Here is an 18,202-nt window from a genome sequence, read left to right as displayed (position 1 = left end):
ACCCTGGTTCACACAACTCACATGACTTCTAGCAGACCCTGGGTTCACACACACACACACACACATCTGCTCTGCAATGTAAAAACCCAGGGAGGAATGAATAGTCAGGAATTCCCCTGGCTGCGAGCATGCCAGAGGCCGGAAGTGCACCAGGAGGAAAGCTTCCACCGCTCTGAGAAGCAAGTGATTCTCATCTAACTGACAATCAGGAGAGGGAAGTGGCCATCATATGTCAATGCTCCATCCCACTAGCAGCATCCTTGCAAACACTCCATCCCCACCCACCCCTCAGAAGATGCTTGGTTCCTTGGAAAGAAAGATGAAGGGAGCAGAGGGGTGGGAAAGAGGCACCACACTCTTGGAAGGAGGCCCAGCTGGAACAGTCTGCAGGAGTCTGACCCGCAAAACCCCGAGGCCCTGCATAAACTTAGGGGAAGGATGAGAGATGTCCCCACTCCACATCTCCCCCTCAACAAACAGTGCCTCCCGCACAAAGAGCAAAAGGAGGGGAGATGGGCACTCTCCTCCGGAAGAGACTGAGTCAGCTCCCGGTGCCCCAAGCACCCAGATCCTACAGCTTCCATGATCAAACCTTTGAACCGAGTCCCACCCACCCCCGTAACCACTTCCAGATCCTCCGGATCCAGCCAAGAAATTTGCTTCTTTGGGGATTGAGTTCATAAGGAAATGCTGAGAAAATAAATAAAAATCCCCTGCCAAACACACTCGCAGAGGAAGATGGGGTTTCTCTTGAGGCAGGAAATCCATCAGGATAGACCAAAGCGGAAAGGGGACAACACCAAGACCCACTGGTCCGGAAAGGCCCAAGAGTCCAGCCAGCACCCAAGACCTTCAACCTGCCCACACCTCCTCCTCCCCCCACCACCCCAAACAAAGCGCTTCTTAAATGAAGTGACTGAAGATGAGATTCTGCCCAAGATAAAGCCTGAAGGTCTGCAGTATGTGGACCTCCCCCCACCCACACACACACAGCTGGGACCCTAGGAGAGTCAGCGAGGACCATGAAAAGGACCAAGACTGACTCTTTGCCCCCTTCCCAGAGCAGCCAGGAGCCCCTGTGTACTGGGGCACATGGAGCCTACCCTCTCTCCTTTTTCTTCCCATAGCCTACCATCCTCCCTCCCCACCAGCACACAGTGGCTTACATCGCTACCAGTTCTTTGTCTATCTTCAGGAAGGAAGGACCATCTCTCTCTCTCCCAAAGAAAACAAAACTCGAGGTAAGACCTTCCCATTATTCAAAACTGGGGTGAATTCTGGGGTGGAAGTGAATGGTTCGAGTATTTGTGGGCAAGTTGGGACCTTAACTCTACCCATGAGCCTTAGAGTGTTAGTCGCTTAATCATGTCTGACTCTTTGCAACTCCATGAACTATAGCCTGCTAGTCTCCTCTGTCCATGGGATTCTCCAGGCAAGAATACTGGAGTGGGTTGCCATTCCCTTCTCCAAGGGATCTTCCCGACCCAGGGATCAAACCCGGGTCTCCTGACTTGCAGGCAGATTCTTTACCATCTGAGCCACCAGGGAAGTCCATGAGCCTTGGAGGCCAGAGTCAAAGGGTGTGGTGTCTCTTGAGAATAAACCGGGATGAATGTCCCAAAAGAGATGTTGACATCAGACATGGTCTCCCCCTAGAAGCCAGTTCCATCATCCCTGATGGAGGCTTTAGTTGGGTAGTTGGGTCTATAAGGCAGGGTCCCAAAGTGGGTAACTAGAGTCAGAGAAAGAAGCATCTCCTCCAGTAGCTTCAAATGGCATGTGCAGGCAGCTACCCCACAGCACTTCTGCATATAATTGTACCCAGTAATTGAGTCTGATCTGGGCGAGAGGGCCCTGGAATGCCATCCTGCCGGTCTGTCTTCATCGGTCCTTAATTGCTCTGTGCCATCTCAGTGGTGGGACAGAGACATCCCTGGCCATGCCCCCTCTTTGGCTTCTCTGAGCAGCCCTCCCAGCACTCTCCAGAGGACCCAGAACCCGCAGCACCCCAGTGGTTAACCCAGCCTGCATGGCCTTGGTCCTCCTACCACCAGAGCTGAGGCCCTGAAGGAGCTGGGGACACCTGGCTACTGAGATGCGATGTCACAGGTGACTCACCTGACCCTGTGAGGGCCACGCCACCCTCTCTGAACCTAAGATTTCTCTTCATGAATGTGGGAAATAATGTGATCCCTGTGCGCTGTATGTCTCACACCCCGTTTTAGGGAAGGGAAGAGAATGTGGAATGCACAAATGCCAACTTGGGAGGACAAAGGGCACATCCCCCAGGCTGACAGAGGGTGAGGGGGTGGGTGGGCGTCATCAGCCATTTCCTCTCACCCAGTGATCCTAACCAACCTCCACCCACTGGGAAGCCAGAGAAGGTATTGTCACAAGTCTGCCTCGGGCCTCAGAGGAGAGGAGGGGAGTGTGGAGCCCTTCAGATGTGCCGAGCAGGGTCCACCAATCACAGGTGGCTCCAGGCCGCCCTGGAAGTGGAGCTGGTACAACCTTTCTACCGGTGAACCTTCCCCAGATGCCCCGAGCGCCTCACCAATCTGTAAATCTATTCAAACAGCTTTGCCAGAGACATGGTTTCAAGTTTGGCTACAAAGAGAGAAGGGAAATAAAAATGTTTCTTGTCCAGACCAAGACCAGTTTCTCCAGTTCCCTAGGTCCCTGTCTCATCACGAAGCCCCTTCCACCAATCCTGGTACTGCGATTTTCCAGGGGGGCTGGAAACCAGCACCTCAGCCTACAATGTTTATGCGACATGGGAGTCGAATAAAGGAACACAGTGCCTTTGAGGTCCACATTAAACATCAGGGCCTCAATGCCAGTGCCCTGGACAGGATAACGCTCAGACAGTCCCCTGAAGGGGCCTCCAGCGGACCAAGTACTCTTCCAGGGTGAGAGAGGGATGGAGCCGGGAGAAACATTAGGCGATGCCCAGAGGAGCTGCGAAAGGGGCGAAGGAGGAGGACAGGTGCGCGCACCAAAGACCTCTGCCACCCCTTGCACAGCTTGTCCTCCAGAGCCATCGGTGCCTTTCCTATGACTGCAGCAGCAGGCAATGAAACTGCAAGCCCATTGGGCCTGAAACTCTATTCGTCCCCTTTGGATCTTTGCCAAAGCCACGGTTTTTTGCGCACTCCCAGCAAAACCCTCCTTCCATCTCTGTGAAAACTTTGGAACCGGACTTGCCGCTGGGCAGAGTCCCTTTGGCTACCATATGCTGTTTTGTTTGCTGCCAGCAATGGAGACGGTAAAATTATTCTGGCAGATGAAAGTTTCCAGGTTCCAGTCCCATGGTGTGATGTCTTCCATGTGCCCCGTGCTAAGGTCTTTGGAGGGAACATGATCCAGGGCACAGGGAAAGATCCCTGCCCTCAAGGGGCTTACAATCTCCTTTGGAAACACTCAAATAACAATGCAGAGCAGTGTATAATTAAGCACTTAATTGTGTGTTTCTGGCTGGAAGGACAACGGGAGCTCCAGTGGACTTAGAGACAGTCCTGTCCCTTTCCAGGTTCCCTTTCCCTCCAGGATGACACACCTTCTTCAGCTGGGAAGAGTGAAAAGTATTTTACTGCAGGGTGAGGAAACATTGATTTCTAGTCTACCTAGTGATTTGACGTCTCAGCAGGTCAGCTAATGTCTCTGGGCCGTGATTTCCTCCTCTAGAAAACAAAGAGTTGGATCTTCAGATCCACAGTGTCCTGAGGCCACTTGGAGGAGGCCGAGTGTAGGCTGGCCCTGGAGAAGGAAGAGATTCGAATCCTTGAGTGAAGGGGGAAAGGGTGCTCTGGACTGGGGAAACTGCAGAGGCAAAGCTTATTTTTAAAAGTGAGAAGGGCTTCCCTGGTGGTCCAGTGGTTGGGAACCCGCCTGCCAGCGCGGACACAGGTTTGATCCCTGGTCCGGGAATATCCCACATACCATGGAACAACTAACCCAGGAGCCACAACTACTGAAGCCCGTGTGCCCTAGAGCAACAAGATGCTGGATCTTATTGTACTCCACAGCAAGAAGAGCCACCACAGTAAGAAGTCCACTCCCCACAACTAGAGAAAAGCCTGAGCTGCAACAAAGACCCAGCACAGCCAAAAATAAATAAATAAATTTTTTAAAAAGATATAAAAAGTGAGGAGGCCCCCTGTGATGGTGATGAAAGGAGAAAGTGGGAGGTCATGGAGGTTCTCCAAAGCCCAGCACAGGCATGACTTTGGTGGGGGCCCTAGAGAACTACTGGAGATTGCCCATGTGAAGAGTAACACACAAAAGCCACTCTTTAGAGAAAACTGCACCAGAGTGGTGGGCAGCACAGACTAGAATGAGAGGACAGGAGGCCATTGGGGGCCTAGGGGTGTGTGGCATGGATGAGCCCAGGGCTGACTGCAAAAGCAGAAGCTGCTTGTGTGCATTTCCCAAGGCCAGGCAGTCTCTAACATTCGCACAGTGCCAGAGGGTCTCTTGGCACTCAAGCTGGACCAGCCCTCAGGAGTCCAGGACAAGAGGCCTTGCCCATGAGCACAGGCCCTGGGGCTTACTTTGATCTAGTTTTCTTTCCATGGAGGGAGGTGGGGAGTCCCAGGGTATGTGTGCCATAGCCAACCCTGGTCAAATGACCCCTGGATGAACTGACAGGAACAGCATCCAGAGGCTGGAGGGGAGAGGTCAGTATGCAAGAGCCCATGTAGAAGGGTATCCACGGAAGATGGTTAACTTGACTCAGTCCTTTGGGGTTGCTCCTTATGCTGGAACTTAGCCTGTGAATGACAAGATTCAATGAGAATGAAGCATGAGATTATTCTCCATGAACTTATATGACTGTTTTGGGGGTCAGGATTGATGGGGGAGGTGGCATTGTTCAGGGTCAGGGGCCCAACCCTCTCCAGGATTCCTCTTTGTCCTGTGACTCCAGGATGACATACGAGGGGTCAACAGATGGGAGATCTCAACATCCAAATGCTCACTGTCCGACCCTGGACAAACCACCTCACCTCCCTAGGCCTCAGTATCTCCATTATCAAGATAAGGAGTTAGTCTAGCTGGTCTACCCCAGAATGACCCTCAACAGATTTGCTTCTGGTTCATGGAACTCTCCCACCTGCCAGTTTCACCACACAAATCTGGGTGCGACTCCCGCCACCGCCAGTCCTGTGGGCTTCTGGGCAGAGGCCTTTTATCAGATCCAGGGCCACCGGGACCACTGCTGGAAGAGGATCTGGGCCCACCTCGCTTCTAGTCGGTGAAGTCCTGCCTTTCCACAGCTCCCTCCTCCCTGTGCCACTTTCCACATCATGATTCAGCAGTGCCTTCTGCATCCATTCAGGTGACGCTTGGTGTCAAGTGTGTTTGAGGCCCCATTCTGGGTGCCGTGGGTACAGAAGTACATCCCTGCTGCTGCGGATGTGTGGAGTAACCTGGCGAATCTCTGCAGACACTAGGAGCTCACAGAGAGAGTGGAGGGAGACAGTCACATCGCTTAATGATGTTGTTGTTGTTGTTCATTCGCTAAGTCATGTCTGACATTTTTACGACCCCATAGATGTAGCCCGCCAGCCTCCTCCATCCACGGGTTCTCAAGGCAAGAATACTGGAGTGGGTTGCCATGTGACCACACCCTAAATGGAGGAGAATGCTGAGGCTGATAGAGCCTGAACTGGTGCCCTCTGACAAGGGCTGACCCAGTTTCACTGACATTTGTCCCAAAGGCCACACCTCACCTTTTCAGATTTGGAACTGGCCTTATCTTGGGTCTATAAGACACAGGACTTGCCCCCTTGGCTTCCCAGTTTAGCTCCCCTCCCCCAGGTCTAATCTCCAACCCCCGCCCCTCCCCATCCTCTTCACCCAAAGCCTAGAATCCGGTCTCTGGGTTCATCTGGGTTTCATGATGGTTTCTCTGCACATGGTCTTCATGGCAGCCTTGGATTTGGCCCTAGACTTCCAGATACTAGAGGAACCAACCAAATGCTTTGAGGGGCCTTGTCTGCAGAGGGCCCACACTCGATACCACACACGCTGCCAGAACACCCTTTAACCCCTTCATTCATGTCCACCTGCCCACCAGCTCACCCAGCAATGGATTTGCCTCTGCCTGCCAATCTGGGCAGAACGTTTCCCCCTTCCCCCACAGCAGGACTGCCTTTAAACTTTCAGGACACCAGTCCATGGCGCTTCTCTAAGTCCCCCCAAGGGCCCATCTTCTCTCAGTCAGTGAGAAGTCCACCCCTGTCAGTGCCTCCCCTGCCCTCTCCTGCTCCTACTGCACGCTCACATGTGCACAAAACACCTAGTTTTATGTCCTCAGTCACCTGCTTTTCTCTCTTCTGTATTTTTTACATTTTCCTCTTGCCGGCTCCCACTTCCACCACTCTTAAGAGCCCCTTGGACTGCAAAGATCAAACAAGTCAATAATAAAGGAAGTCAACCTGAATATTCATTGGAAGGACTGTTGCTAAAGCTCCAATACTTGGGCCACCTGATGCAAAGAGCTGACTCATTGGAAAAAAACCCCGATGCTAGGAAAGATTGAAGGCAAAAGGAGAAGGGGGCAACTGAGGATGAGATGACTGGATGGCATCACCAAGTCAATGGGCATGAATTTGAGTAAACTCCAGAAGATAGTGGAGAACAGGGAGGCCTGGTGTGCTGCAGTCCATGGGGTCTGCAACAAAAAGTCAGACACGACTGAGCAACTGAACAGCAACAATGTCCACCACAAGACTCTCTAGTCTCTTCCTTGAAGAAAGAGCTCAGGTCTGTCCTACATTCCCTTTTTGCCACCTGTCCCTGGGCGCAGCCCTCTGTGAACTTTGAATCAATGAGTGTGTTTGTATAGGAGACAAACCCACAGATAACCATTCACACACACACACACACACAGAGGGATCTGCACATTTTCACACCCCCACGTTCACAAACACACCTCACGTTCAACTTCCTTTAACATCTGCTAAGACAGCTGCTTCTGTGAGCACTGTGCCCACAAATGACAATTTCGGTGCCCACACCCACCCTGTCCCAGCCTCTCTATCAGCCTGCCCTGCCCCTCCCCCACCACCCAACCATGTGGAGTGGGCAGCACAGTAACCACATGCCCCCTACCAACCCCGGGGCAGAGGAGGAAATCAGGGCCCAGAATGGTGAGTGGCTTGCTTGACTAAGAATCTGCAGTTCATAGCAAGATCATTTTCTTCTGCTTTCTGGGCCAAGGGTCTTGGCAACAGTTCACCCACATTCCATCTCCCCTGACCCAGACCACCAGACTTCTGGGCCCTAGTGTGGGGTCTGAGAGGGAGCAAGGCCGTCCATTGCCCTGGGTGTCTTGGTGATGCCCCCACACACCCCTCCTCTGGAGGAAGGCTGCAACCCGGCACCATGTGGAGACTTAAGCTCTAGGAGCTGTGGTCTGTGCCCTGCCACACCTTAGGCACCTTGCCCAGGGGTGCCACAAGCTGGCCTCACATGCCTCAGGGTGAGCTGGGGAATCCCCTCTGCCACAGCTGGCTCCTCAAGCCTCTCCAAGACCACGGGCCCAGAATTGTGCTGCGGCACCATGGGGACTAACAGGCCATGCCAGGCTGGGTCTGCCTGACCACGGAAGCCTGGGGGATCTGCAGGGAGACTTCTTGCAGAACAGGGTGGGAGGAGCAGAAGAGGGTCCCTGGGCTCCAGACCAGACAGCCAGAATCTTGCTCCCCAGCACCACAGGCTGCTGAATGGAGCCGCCTCTGGGTAAGCCACCCACCCACAGGGGTCAGAGAGGAGGGACGGGCAGAGACTTGCCACACCGTGGGGTTTAAGTCTTGCTTGTGGCATCTGAAGGCCTGTGGAGTTCTGTGGGTGAGTGAGGTAAGGGCACTGTGGGGAAATGTTTGAAAGCCCAGGGCCAAGGGCACAAAGGCAGCGTCTACAGTAGGCAGCATCCATGGTGAGGGCCTGAGGCTGGCAGGGGATCCACCAGGCCTGGTGGCAACGAGGGGAGACCTAGTGCAAGCCAGGTAGCAGCGAAGGGAGTGCTGCCTGGAGAGCAGCCCAAATGCACAGACAGACACAAACACACACAACCCACTGCAAAACAGCCCCTCCCCGCCCCCCATGACCTCCCAAGGTGGTTCACCTGGCCAGGCCCCAGGAGCCCGGGGGCCCAGCCCCTGAGTCACTGTGTGGGCTTGTGTCAGGCAGCCCTCTTCTGCCTCCAAAGGGCCCCACCCACCTGGCAGAGCGGGTAGGACTGGGGGCCTGGCAGCGGCCCAGGTGAGGCCATGCTGGGCAACTCTCAGACAGGCGCCCTGGCTCGGAACCACCTGCCACCGCCACAGGCCCCAGGCACCCTCTTCCAGAACACACCCCAGTCAAGCCCAGCCATCCCAAGCTGTACTGAACAGATCATCCGGAAACCGCAGATAATCCCCAACTTTCACCCAGAACTCCAGTCAGCCGTCCATCACCACTACCAAGTATTGTAATTGATAACTGGGGGCTCAGTGGACAATTTGGAGTCTCCCCTCTTCTCATTCCCTTACCCACACCTACCTGCCACCCCCAAATTCACGATGGAGGGAGGAGCCCGGTGATCCACTTACTGGGTAATTAGGAATCACACTTCCGCTCGCCAGCTCTCGGGGGTTCTCCTCTCTACCTTGGAAAACCCCCTTGACATCCCCACCCTCTCACTCCCGCCAAAGTCATAGTGGTCCCCTCTGCCCTGAGCCTCTCAAGTCAGCAGGATCAGCTACTCAGCAAATATTCTCCAGGAGTAATTGGATGTGATGGAACGAGGGCTTTTCAGCTCCCAAGTGGAAGTCTCTGGATGTCATTTAACGGCACAAAAAAATAAAAGGCTCAGGCCTCCCGCCCACCACCGCCAGGACATCATTAATCTCATCAGAAAGGCATCAGCGCTCCCCTCACGGCAGCCAGCCCCACGCAGAGCCAGACAAATTACAGACCTGAGCCGGGCACTCAGTGGGACGCTTATTAGGCTGGTGTTCAATTTTTGTCTTTCCTTCAGGGCCACTGTCCCCTGACAGGAAAGCACTTGTGTCCCTGAGCAGAGGGAGGGCAGCCAGAGGCTGGGGAATAGGGTGGCTGCCTCAGTTCAACGCAGCTCACCGGCCTGGGGTGACAGGGCGTCTCTGAGCCAGGCACCACGAGGTCATGAGTCCCAGCAGAAGCTAAGGGGGGCCCATGCCAAGGTTTAGAGCCCTGTCCCTTTCCCCAGCCAATCTGAATGGGTGTTTCCTTCCCAGAGAGAGGGGAACACCTGAGGGTCCACTGAGGACCAAATGACAAGGCAGGTGGGAGCAAGGACACACAGGGAGCGCTGCTTCATGCTATAGGGAAGTCTAAAGAGTGAGTCTGGTGGAGAACTCCAGGACCACTGTGGGGGATGGGAACTCGTCTCCTGGGGCTGCACACTGTGCAGTGGAGAGGCCATCCCACAAAGGCCTAGCTTGTTATTAGTCCAACGGTTTTTTTTGTTTGGTTGGTTTTGTTTCATTTTTTAAAGCAGTTTCTTTTCTTTCTTTTAAATTTTGGCTGTGCTGAGTCTTCCTGCGGCGTGTGGGCTTTCTCTACTTGTGGCACCTGGGCTCAGTAGTTGTGGCACGGGCTTATCGCCCCTCCGCACATGGGATCCTAGTTCCCCGACCAGGGACGGTACCTGAGTCCCCCTGCGTTGGCAGGTGGATTCCTAACTGCTGGGCCAACAGGGAAGTCCCTAATATAGTGTTGATCATCCTGTTATAAAGTTGTCAAGGGCAGGAGTGGGGCCTGGATCAAGTAACCCTCCACACTCCTGGCAGCCCCCAGAAGCAGCTGTCAGTGTTAGGGGGCGCCTGGATCCCAGGGTCTGAGATTCCCTTCAGCTCAGAGTTTCTGAATTCTGGCCCAGGTGCTGTCTACCCAGTTCTCCCAAATCCTGGTGGGTGGGTGTTACTAAACTAGTGTAGCTTTACTTTCTCAGTCTCTTGCATTAGTGCTCAGCCTCTCAGTCCTGTACAGCTCTTTGTAACCCATGTATCGCAGCCCACCAGGCTCCTCTGTCCATGGGATTTCCCAGGCAAGAAAACTGGAGTGGGTTGCCATTTTCTTCTCCAGGGGTTCTTCCCAACCCAGGGATCAAACCCAGGTCTCCTGCATTGGCAGGCAGATGCTTTACCACTGAACCATGTGCCTCTTAAACCCTGACAGGCTGGATGGTGGCAGGGGTGGGGGAGGATCCATTCCATGTGTTGAACTACTCCCAGGCAGTGAGTGGTAAGCCAGTCCCACAGATCTGGAAAGCTGGGAGTGGAGAGATGGACAGTTAAGACCTGCCTCAGGGCCATTCCCAAACATTCCAGCCTTGCCATTCCGAAGACTCAAATTCATGGGATGAGTCTCTGAAGCTTGTCTCCCAATTGTTGAAGACAAGGGTCACTCACCCCCTCCCAGTGTTTGGTAGAGAGGCTCAGAACACCCCCTCCCCATGGCTTGAGATGAGATGACCTAACTCTCCCCGCTCCCCACCTCCCAGCCCAGGTCTGGAACATCTCTAAGGTCTATTATTGTTGAGTTGGTAAGTTGATAAAGTTGTGTCCAACTCTTTCCAAACCATGGACTATATTATAGCTTGTCAGGCTCCTCTGTCCATGGAATTCTCCAGACAAGAATACTGGAGTGGATTGCCATTCCCTTCTTCAAGGGATCTTCCCAACCCAGAGATCAAACCTAGGTCTCCTGCATCAGCAGGCAGATTCTTTACTACTGGGCCACCAGGGAAGCCCAACGTTTAACATATCTCATAGCTAACATCTTTCCCGTCAGCACCACCCAATAAGTGAGCAAACGGCCTCTGTGTGTAGTTGTGCTGGATCAGAACAGCACTCCCTAGGGTTGTGCAGGGACCACCCTGCACACCCTCTGCCACAGCCCCGTCCTGAGGAGACCAGGGACCCCTGTGTTCCAGCCATTGGTTCAGGAGCCGCCCTCCTCCTTTCTCCCTGCAGCCGGAGGCCTCGCGCCACAGAGACCTGAGAAGTACACTGGCCAGTCCTGTGGGCTTCCCAGGCAGAGCTGGTCCAGGGTAGGTCCGGGCACAAGGGGCGTGGCCTGAGCCAGCCGGCTGCCCGCCCCTCCCTGCAGGGCAGCCCTCCGGAGCTACTACCATGCAGGATGGGGCTTTCCTCCGGGGCAGCAACCACAGAAGCCACAGCCTCCCAGCTCCTCACACAACCCAGAGGGCCTGACTCACCCCTCTTCCTTCTAGAACTTGCACAGGGTCAGTTCCTCTCGCCTTCTGTGGCAGGAAACGGAGGTGTAAGGAGTCACAGCCAAGCCAGGGGAGGAGGCCACCAAGGCTAGCAGCCCGGCACTGGGTGCCTCTGCCGAGGGATGCGCCTGGTTTGAGAAGCTGCCCAAGAAACCCGAGAACCCCAGGGATATCAGCAATGGGACCCGGAAGGTGCACCCCTGCCCCAAACTCCATCAAGAGAGCAGACTGCTGGGAGAGCTGAGCAAGGTCTCCCTGGGAGCAGGGGGATTTCTTTCTGCCAACTTGCCCTGATCTTGTGATGAGTTTCAATTCCTTCCCTGCCACGGGTTTCCTTCCTGCCGTGCTCTGTGGGGAAGGTCCCCTTGTCTCCGTGCCAGCCACACACCAGTTCACCCATGACCCTTTCCCTGGCGCATACATAGTACGTGTACATATACATTCCTTCTCAGGGTCGTGATAACTACAGTTCTTTTCCAGCCAGCCCAGCTCCCTCGGGGCAGAGGCCACAGACAGGCAAGTACCTGCTCTCTCCTCACTCCCTCCCTCCCATCCTAGTGGAAAGCAGCTCCCCACCCCCTCCCCCCAACCCCCAGCAGTGGGTCTTCATCTCAGGCCACTGCCCGACCCCCTCAAAAAGAAGTCCTGAAACTAGAAAACTAGAAAACCTGTTTTCTAGCCCTCAAAGGCCCAATTTGAATGCACACAGAGCCAGATAAGACTTGAGGGAACCTATGGTGGCCCTTCTCCTGAAGTGTGTGTGTTAGTCGCTCAGTCATGTCCAGCTCTTTGCAAACCCGTGGACTGTAGGCCACCAGACTCCTCTGTCCATGGGATTCTCCAGGCAAGAATACTGGAGTGGGTTGCCATTCCCTTCTCCAAGGGATCTTCCTGACCCAGGAATTAAATCCAGGTCTCCTGCATCGGCATGCTGATTCTTCACCATCTAAGCCACTAGGGAAGCCCTCCTTTCCCCCATCCATTCCCCTAAAAGCTTTTTCACCAAATCTGGTCCTATGACCCCATTATCCCATCTGTGCATTGAGAATAAAAACAGTCTTCTCCCCTTGTGGGGCTTCCCTGATAGCTCAGTTGGTAAAGACTCCACCTGCAATGTAGGAGACCCTGGTTTGATTCCTGGGTCAGGAAGAACCGCTGGAGAAGTGATAGGCTACCCACTCCAGTTTTCTTGAGCTTCCCTTGTGGCTCAGCTGGCAAAGAATCTGCCTGCAATGAGGGAGACCTGGGTTCGATCCCTGGGTTGGGAAGATCCCCTGGAGAAGGGAAAGGGTACCCATTCCAGTATTCTGGCCTGGAGAATTCCAGTATTCTGTGTTGCAAAGAGTCAGATACGACTGAGCGACTTTCAATTTCACTTTTACTTTTCTTTCCTCATGGGGATTAAATGAGTATGTGTGGAGTTCCTAGAATTGTGCCTAGCACATAGGAAGCACTATCTTGGTGTTCTTGCTATTACTTTTTACTTGGCTGCACCAGGTCTTAGTTTCGACATGTGGGATCTTAGTTCCCTGACCAGGGATGGAACCCAGGCCCCCAGCATTGAGAGTGCCAAGTCTTAGCTACAGGACCGTCATGGAAGTCCCCATGTTATTGGTATTATTTCCAAATCATTGTTTTATTTGGATTAAAAATTGTCTTCTCCTTGAGAACATCTTTGAAATGCCAACAGCTGGCAGGTGGCAGGTGGCAGAGAGAGGGGACTTGCTTTCTTCATTGCTGAAAATGGAGGTGGATGCAGTCGAAGGGCCACAGGTGGGTGAAGGGGCGGCTCAGGGAGGAATTCTAGGCTGCCAGCCCCCCAACTCATCCTCCTGGTGTGTTAGAGGTCTCTATTAGTTCAGGTTCAGGCTGTATCAGCCACTGTCTAGCCCTGCTCCAGGCAGGGTCTACCTACAGTAATTCCTCTAGCCAGGAAAGGCTGCTAGATTGGGGGTGGGAGAGGGGGTGGGGAGAAGCAGGGGGGCAGGGATAAATAAATATTGGGTTGGCCAGAAAAGTTCATTCAGGTTTTCTGTATGAGCATATGGAAAAACCAAAACGAACTTTTCGGGCAACCCAATAAATACATTAAATAGGTAAGTAAATGTGTGATCAGTCATGTCCAACTCTCTGCAACTGTATGGACTATAGCCCACCAGGCTCCTCTGTCCTTATAGGATGCTCAATTCAGTTTGAGTTTCAGATAAACAAGGAATAATTTGTTAGTATAAGTCTGGGCCACACAATATGTGGGATGCACTTGCACTAACAGAGGATTCGTTGTTCCTCTGAAATTCAAATAGAACTGGGCAACCTGTATTTTATCTGGCAACCATCCACCAAGGGTGCCTGAGGCCCGGGGTTTGGGAAACAAGAGTATGGGAATATACCGCTGACTACTTCCGTAAGCCCCTCCCCTGTGCCTGGGGCCTTGCCCTCCTTGCCCTGCTGCTAGGCCTGTTCACACTTGCTCTAAAAGATGCACCTCCTTCCCCCCACAGCCCTGTGTTCTCTCCCCCTGGAGAAGGTCCCCTCTGACCTGGGCACACACTGGACTTCCCCAGGGTCCAGGCTGGGATGTCTCGTCCACTCTCCACTCCCCTTCAGGATCTAGTTCCTCAGGGCAAGGAGAAGCAGCCTGGCCATGTGCCTTGCCTTTTATCTGTGTCACCCCCGGGGAAGGAACCCTGTCGCACGATGTCTCTTGGGACTGGGGAGGAGGTGGCCGGGCTGGCATCTGGAGAAGAGATTGGAAGAAATGGCATAGACATTTCTGCCAATCCTAGCCTTGGCAACGGGGGTGACCAGGTATGAAGAAAAGCAGCATTCAGACCACAGTCACGAGGTCAGGGGAACTTGCAGGAAAAGATGGGTGGGAGGCAGAAGTGGGTAGCCCACCTGACCAGGCATTTCCTTTCTGCACACGATGGGAAGGCAGAGTTGTGCCAAATAAAGGCCTGAAGAAAGAGATTAAAGGCCATCCTTGACTCAGTCCAGACTCTTGGTCCCCACTGTCCTCTGGGAAGTATCCTTTCCAGATGCTGCTGATGTCCAGGGCTTCCCCTGCAGCCAGGAGCCAGCAGGCACCCCAGACACCTCCTGCCTTCAGACCAAGGGCCAGGGTCACCACCTGCTATCTCTATTCCCCAGAGCTGGCCTCCCTCTCAGGCCCCTGCCAGTTCTCAAGTCCACAGTTCTGTCTCATCACCTCCCTGTGGTCTGTTTGTCCTTCCAGGCTCTTGGAAAATGGACAAATTTCTGAGCCACTTCCACCTGACCGAACCTGAAGCCAGCACCCAATTCATGACCCAATATTACCTGGATGGGCTAAGTCGCCAGAACCCGGGAGTAGTAAGCAATGAGACCACGGACAAACCTGAACCGAAATAACTGCCCGCCAGACCTCAAGCTCCACACTGCCAGTGTGTCCACAGCGCACACCACCCATGGTCTGGGTATGGACTCCCCCTCTCTGGGTATGGAACCCCCTTTCTCTTCCAAATTAAAAAAAAAAATCATCTAGGGCTTAATGGTTGGATGTTTTATTTCCAAACCTGTCCTCCTTCCAAAACCAAGAGGTGGAAATCCATCGATGTCCAGCACTGGGGCTGGGGTCACTCCTGTAAAATGCAAGGGGTTGGTCGGGAGTGGGGTGGGATGGAGCGACAGGCAGGAGGTGGGAGTTTCTAGCCCTGAATGGTCCTTGAGGCACCATGTGACCTTAAGCAAGTCACTTATCCTCCGTAAAATTCCACTTCCTCAGTTGCGAAATTGAAGGAGGAAGAAGGGACAAGGGTGGTTGGTTTATCACCATGGCCCTTCCCAGTTCTGAACACTCATTTGACAAACACTGTTGGCACATGGTGTGTGCCTGACCAAGGTGCTGGGGATCCACATGTGACGAAGGCAGGCCCAACATGAGGATTGTTCCATGGCGCTTCCAGTTCAGGACGGGAGGGCAAACTTCTCCATCAGATGACCACGGGCAATTCCAGCAAATGTGGCAAGTGCCATGAGGGAGTAGAGGGGACCTGATTTGTGATGGGGGGTGGAGGGTGGTCAAGGCTTGGGAACGCCTGTCTTTCCTGAGGAAGTCATGTTTCACTTCACGGCTGAGAAGTGGGGTAGGGGTTAACTATGAGTGGAGACAGGGACAGAGAGAAGACATGGCACCTCCCAGCTCCCGTGGCTGATGGGGCAATGAAAAGCCAAAACTTTGGCCACCTGGACAGATGGACAAAGACCGGACAGGTCAGGCCTTGCAGTCATGTTCACATTTTGGATTGTACCCTGGAAGTGACGGGGAATCGTGAAATGACAAATAGATTGGAGGGGAGAAAGCGCATGATCTGATGTCTGCTTTTAGAAAGCTGTGAAGAAACTCTTTGGTCTGCACAGGAAGGATTTTCGGCTTCTTGACAGCCTCTGGATATCCTCTGAAAGTCTCTTGGCTTTCCTACCCCAAAATCCCTTGGAGGCACCTCTGTGCCAAGGTCTCATTCACAGGCTAAACCCTGGTTCCTCAACTCCCCCACCCCCAACTCTAACCCCCTACCCTCTCAACAAGACCCTCTGCTCAGTTTCCCTCCCAAGAGTTAATTACTCCCCTCTCCTTGGCTAGAATACAGCAAGATAGGTGACTCATGCATGCAGAGTGCCTAGGGCCCCAGATGAAAGGGGCCATGGGTTATTACCTTCCTAAAGCCGTGCCCTGCATTAGCCAGAAGGCAAGGGGCCCCGTCCAACCCCTGGGCCCAGCACACTCTTGACTAGTGGGAAGATTTTAGTGATTGTTGTTGTTGCTCAGTTGTGGCCAACTCTTTGTGACCCCATGGACTGCAGTACATCAGGCTTCCCTGTCCTTCACTATCTCCTAGAGTTTGCTCAAACTCCATTGAGTCAGTGATGCCATCCAACCATCTCATCCTCTGTTGCCCCCTTCTCTTCCTTCCCTCAATCTTTCCCAGCAGCAGGGTCTTTTCCATGGGGATCTGAAAAACACCAGGAGGAGGGAGACAGAGTGTGTGATGGGAAGGGATTGGATGATGTCCCCCCCAACCCCCCCTGCCCCCACATCTGTAGATTCAGCTCCCCACCCAGGTGATGGACAGCAAGCTCTTGTTCTATAGAACAGCCTTTGTTTGACACCATCCCAGGTAGTAGGAACTCCCCACTCCATTCTAGGCCACCAGACAGGCTTGTCAGCAGGGCTACACGAAGCAGCCAAAGGAAACGTCAGTTTGCAGCGTCACAAAAGGCAGCCCTTGAAGGAACTGTATGGATGTGTGTGAACCTCCCTCTCTCTGGGCCCTCTCCCCACACCCCTCACTCCACCGAGGCCCACAGTGTAACTGGCAGCTCTGGTCGGTGTCCAGGGCCGGCATAAATAGCAGGTCAGCTTCCTAGAGCAGCCCCAAATTGAGACACATCCTCCCCTCTTCTGCTTTTAATTCCTTGTGGCTAGCATGTTTATTTTGGGTGAGGAAAAAAATCGGATGTTTATCCTTCGAGGAAATTATCGGCTTGCTTTCCTTCCTTCCCCCCGCCCCACCTCTTTTCTCTTCCTCTGGTGTTTTGGGCTTTTAGTTCAGCTGCTGGAGAGACCCCCACCCTCCTGGCCCCAAAACTTGAAAAAATAACAAAACTAGCCCAGGCGCTAGACTGAAGCCAGCCTTGCCAGACGTGTCTGAAAGCCACAGAGAAAGAGCTCCCAGGGGTCGGCAGGGAAAGTCTGGAGGCCAGGAGAACTTGGGGAAGCCCACCTGGCTCAGCTCTCTGCCTGCAGAAGGCTTTGGGCCTCTTGCCCCTTTTCTTTTCACTGCCTCCTCCAGGAAGAAACAAAATGAGTATGGAGATCGCTTGGAAATTGCCAACAAAACAGTTTAAAAAAATGTAAGGGAGTACTGCATGCGTAGTCAATTGTATCCAACTCTTTGCAACCCTATGGACTGTAGCCCACCAGGCTCCTCTGTCCATGGGATTTCCCAGGCAAGAATACTGGAGTGTGTTGCCATTTCCTCCTCCAAGGGATCTTCCTGATTCAGGGATTGAACCTGTGGCTCCTGCACCTCCTGCATTCACAGGAGGATTCTTTTACCACTGAGCTACTTGGGAAGCCCCAAGGGGAGTATTAGTGACCCCTTTACAGACAGGAGAACTGATATTATCATTATCATCATCAGATACCATTTGTTGATTGCTGTCTGCATACCAGGCACCATGCCAAATGCCTGACATGTAACATCTCCTTTAGTGCATTCATTCCTGCCTGGCTTCCCAGCCTACCAGGCCTTCATACATATTCTCTCATCCATTTGTCAAAACCACCTAATAGTGTAGGTGTTGTGATTGTCATCTTATAGATGAGGAAACTGACATTCCGATAAGTTAAGGGACTTCCTCCCTGTTCTGTAACTAGTAATGGTAGAATCTGGTGTTAACTGGGCCTTCCCACTCTCAGTACTCACAGGTAACGTCCATGCATGCTAAGTCACTTCAGTCATGTCCGACTCTTTATGATCCTATGGACTGTCGCTCGCCAGGCTCCTCTGTCCATGGGGATTCTCCAGGCAGGAATACTGAAGTGGGTTGCCATGCCCTCCTCATGGGGATCTTTTCTACCCAGGGAGCGAATCCCTGTCTCTTACGTCTAATCTGCATGGAAGGCGGGTTCTTTACCATTAGCACCACCTAGGAAGCCCACTTACAGAGTGCTCTCATTTTACCCTCCAGGCTACATAAAATAAAGGTCAGATCTTCTATTTATCCCAAAGCTGGGTAGGCCAAGAAGGAAGGGTAGAAGTTCTAAAAGAATCTAAAGGGAGTCTTCCCTTCCCCTGCTGCTGCTGTTGCTGCTGCTAAGTCGCTTCAGTCGTGCCCGACTCTGTGCAACCCCAGAGACAGCAGCCTCAAGCTTTTCTAGACAAAGCATGATTTGTG

At 53.2% G+C, this 18,202-nt stretch overlaps 1 protein-coding gene across 7 annotated transcripts in view; it reads left to right on the top strand.

Moving 5' to 3' along the window:
- PEBP4 (phosphatidylethanolamine binding protein 4) overlaps nt 1–14,793 on the top strand; it is a 225,642-nt gene extending 210,849 nt beyond the window's left edge. For 5 of the 7 annotated variants that reach the window (NM_001034440.1, XM_005210248.4, XM_024995672.2 and 2 more), the window contains 2 exon segments: nt 1,128–1,241; nt 14,499–14,793. In NM_001034440.1, the coding sequence (NP_001029612.1) occupies nt 1,128–1,241; nt 14,499–14,653 (269 nt within the window). In that variant the 3' untranslated portion in view covers nt 14,654–14,793. 7 annotated transcript variants of the gene reach the window in all.
- Nucleotides 14,794–18,202: the final 3,409 nt, after the last annotated feature.

Source organism: Bos taurus, chromosome 8 (genome assembly GCF_002263795.3).
Source record: "Bos taurus isolate L1 Dominette 01449 registration number 42190680 breed Hereford chromosome 8, ARS-UCD2.0, whole genome shotgun sequence".
NCBI lineage: Eukaryota > Metazoa > Chordata > Mammalia > Artiodactyla > Bovidae > Bos > Bos taurus.
Note: the sequence above shows the minus strand (reverse complement) of the source record. Positions and strands in the feature narration are given on the sequence as shown.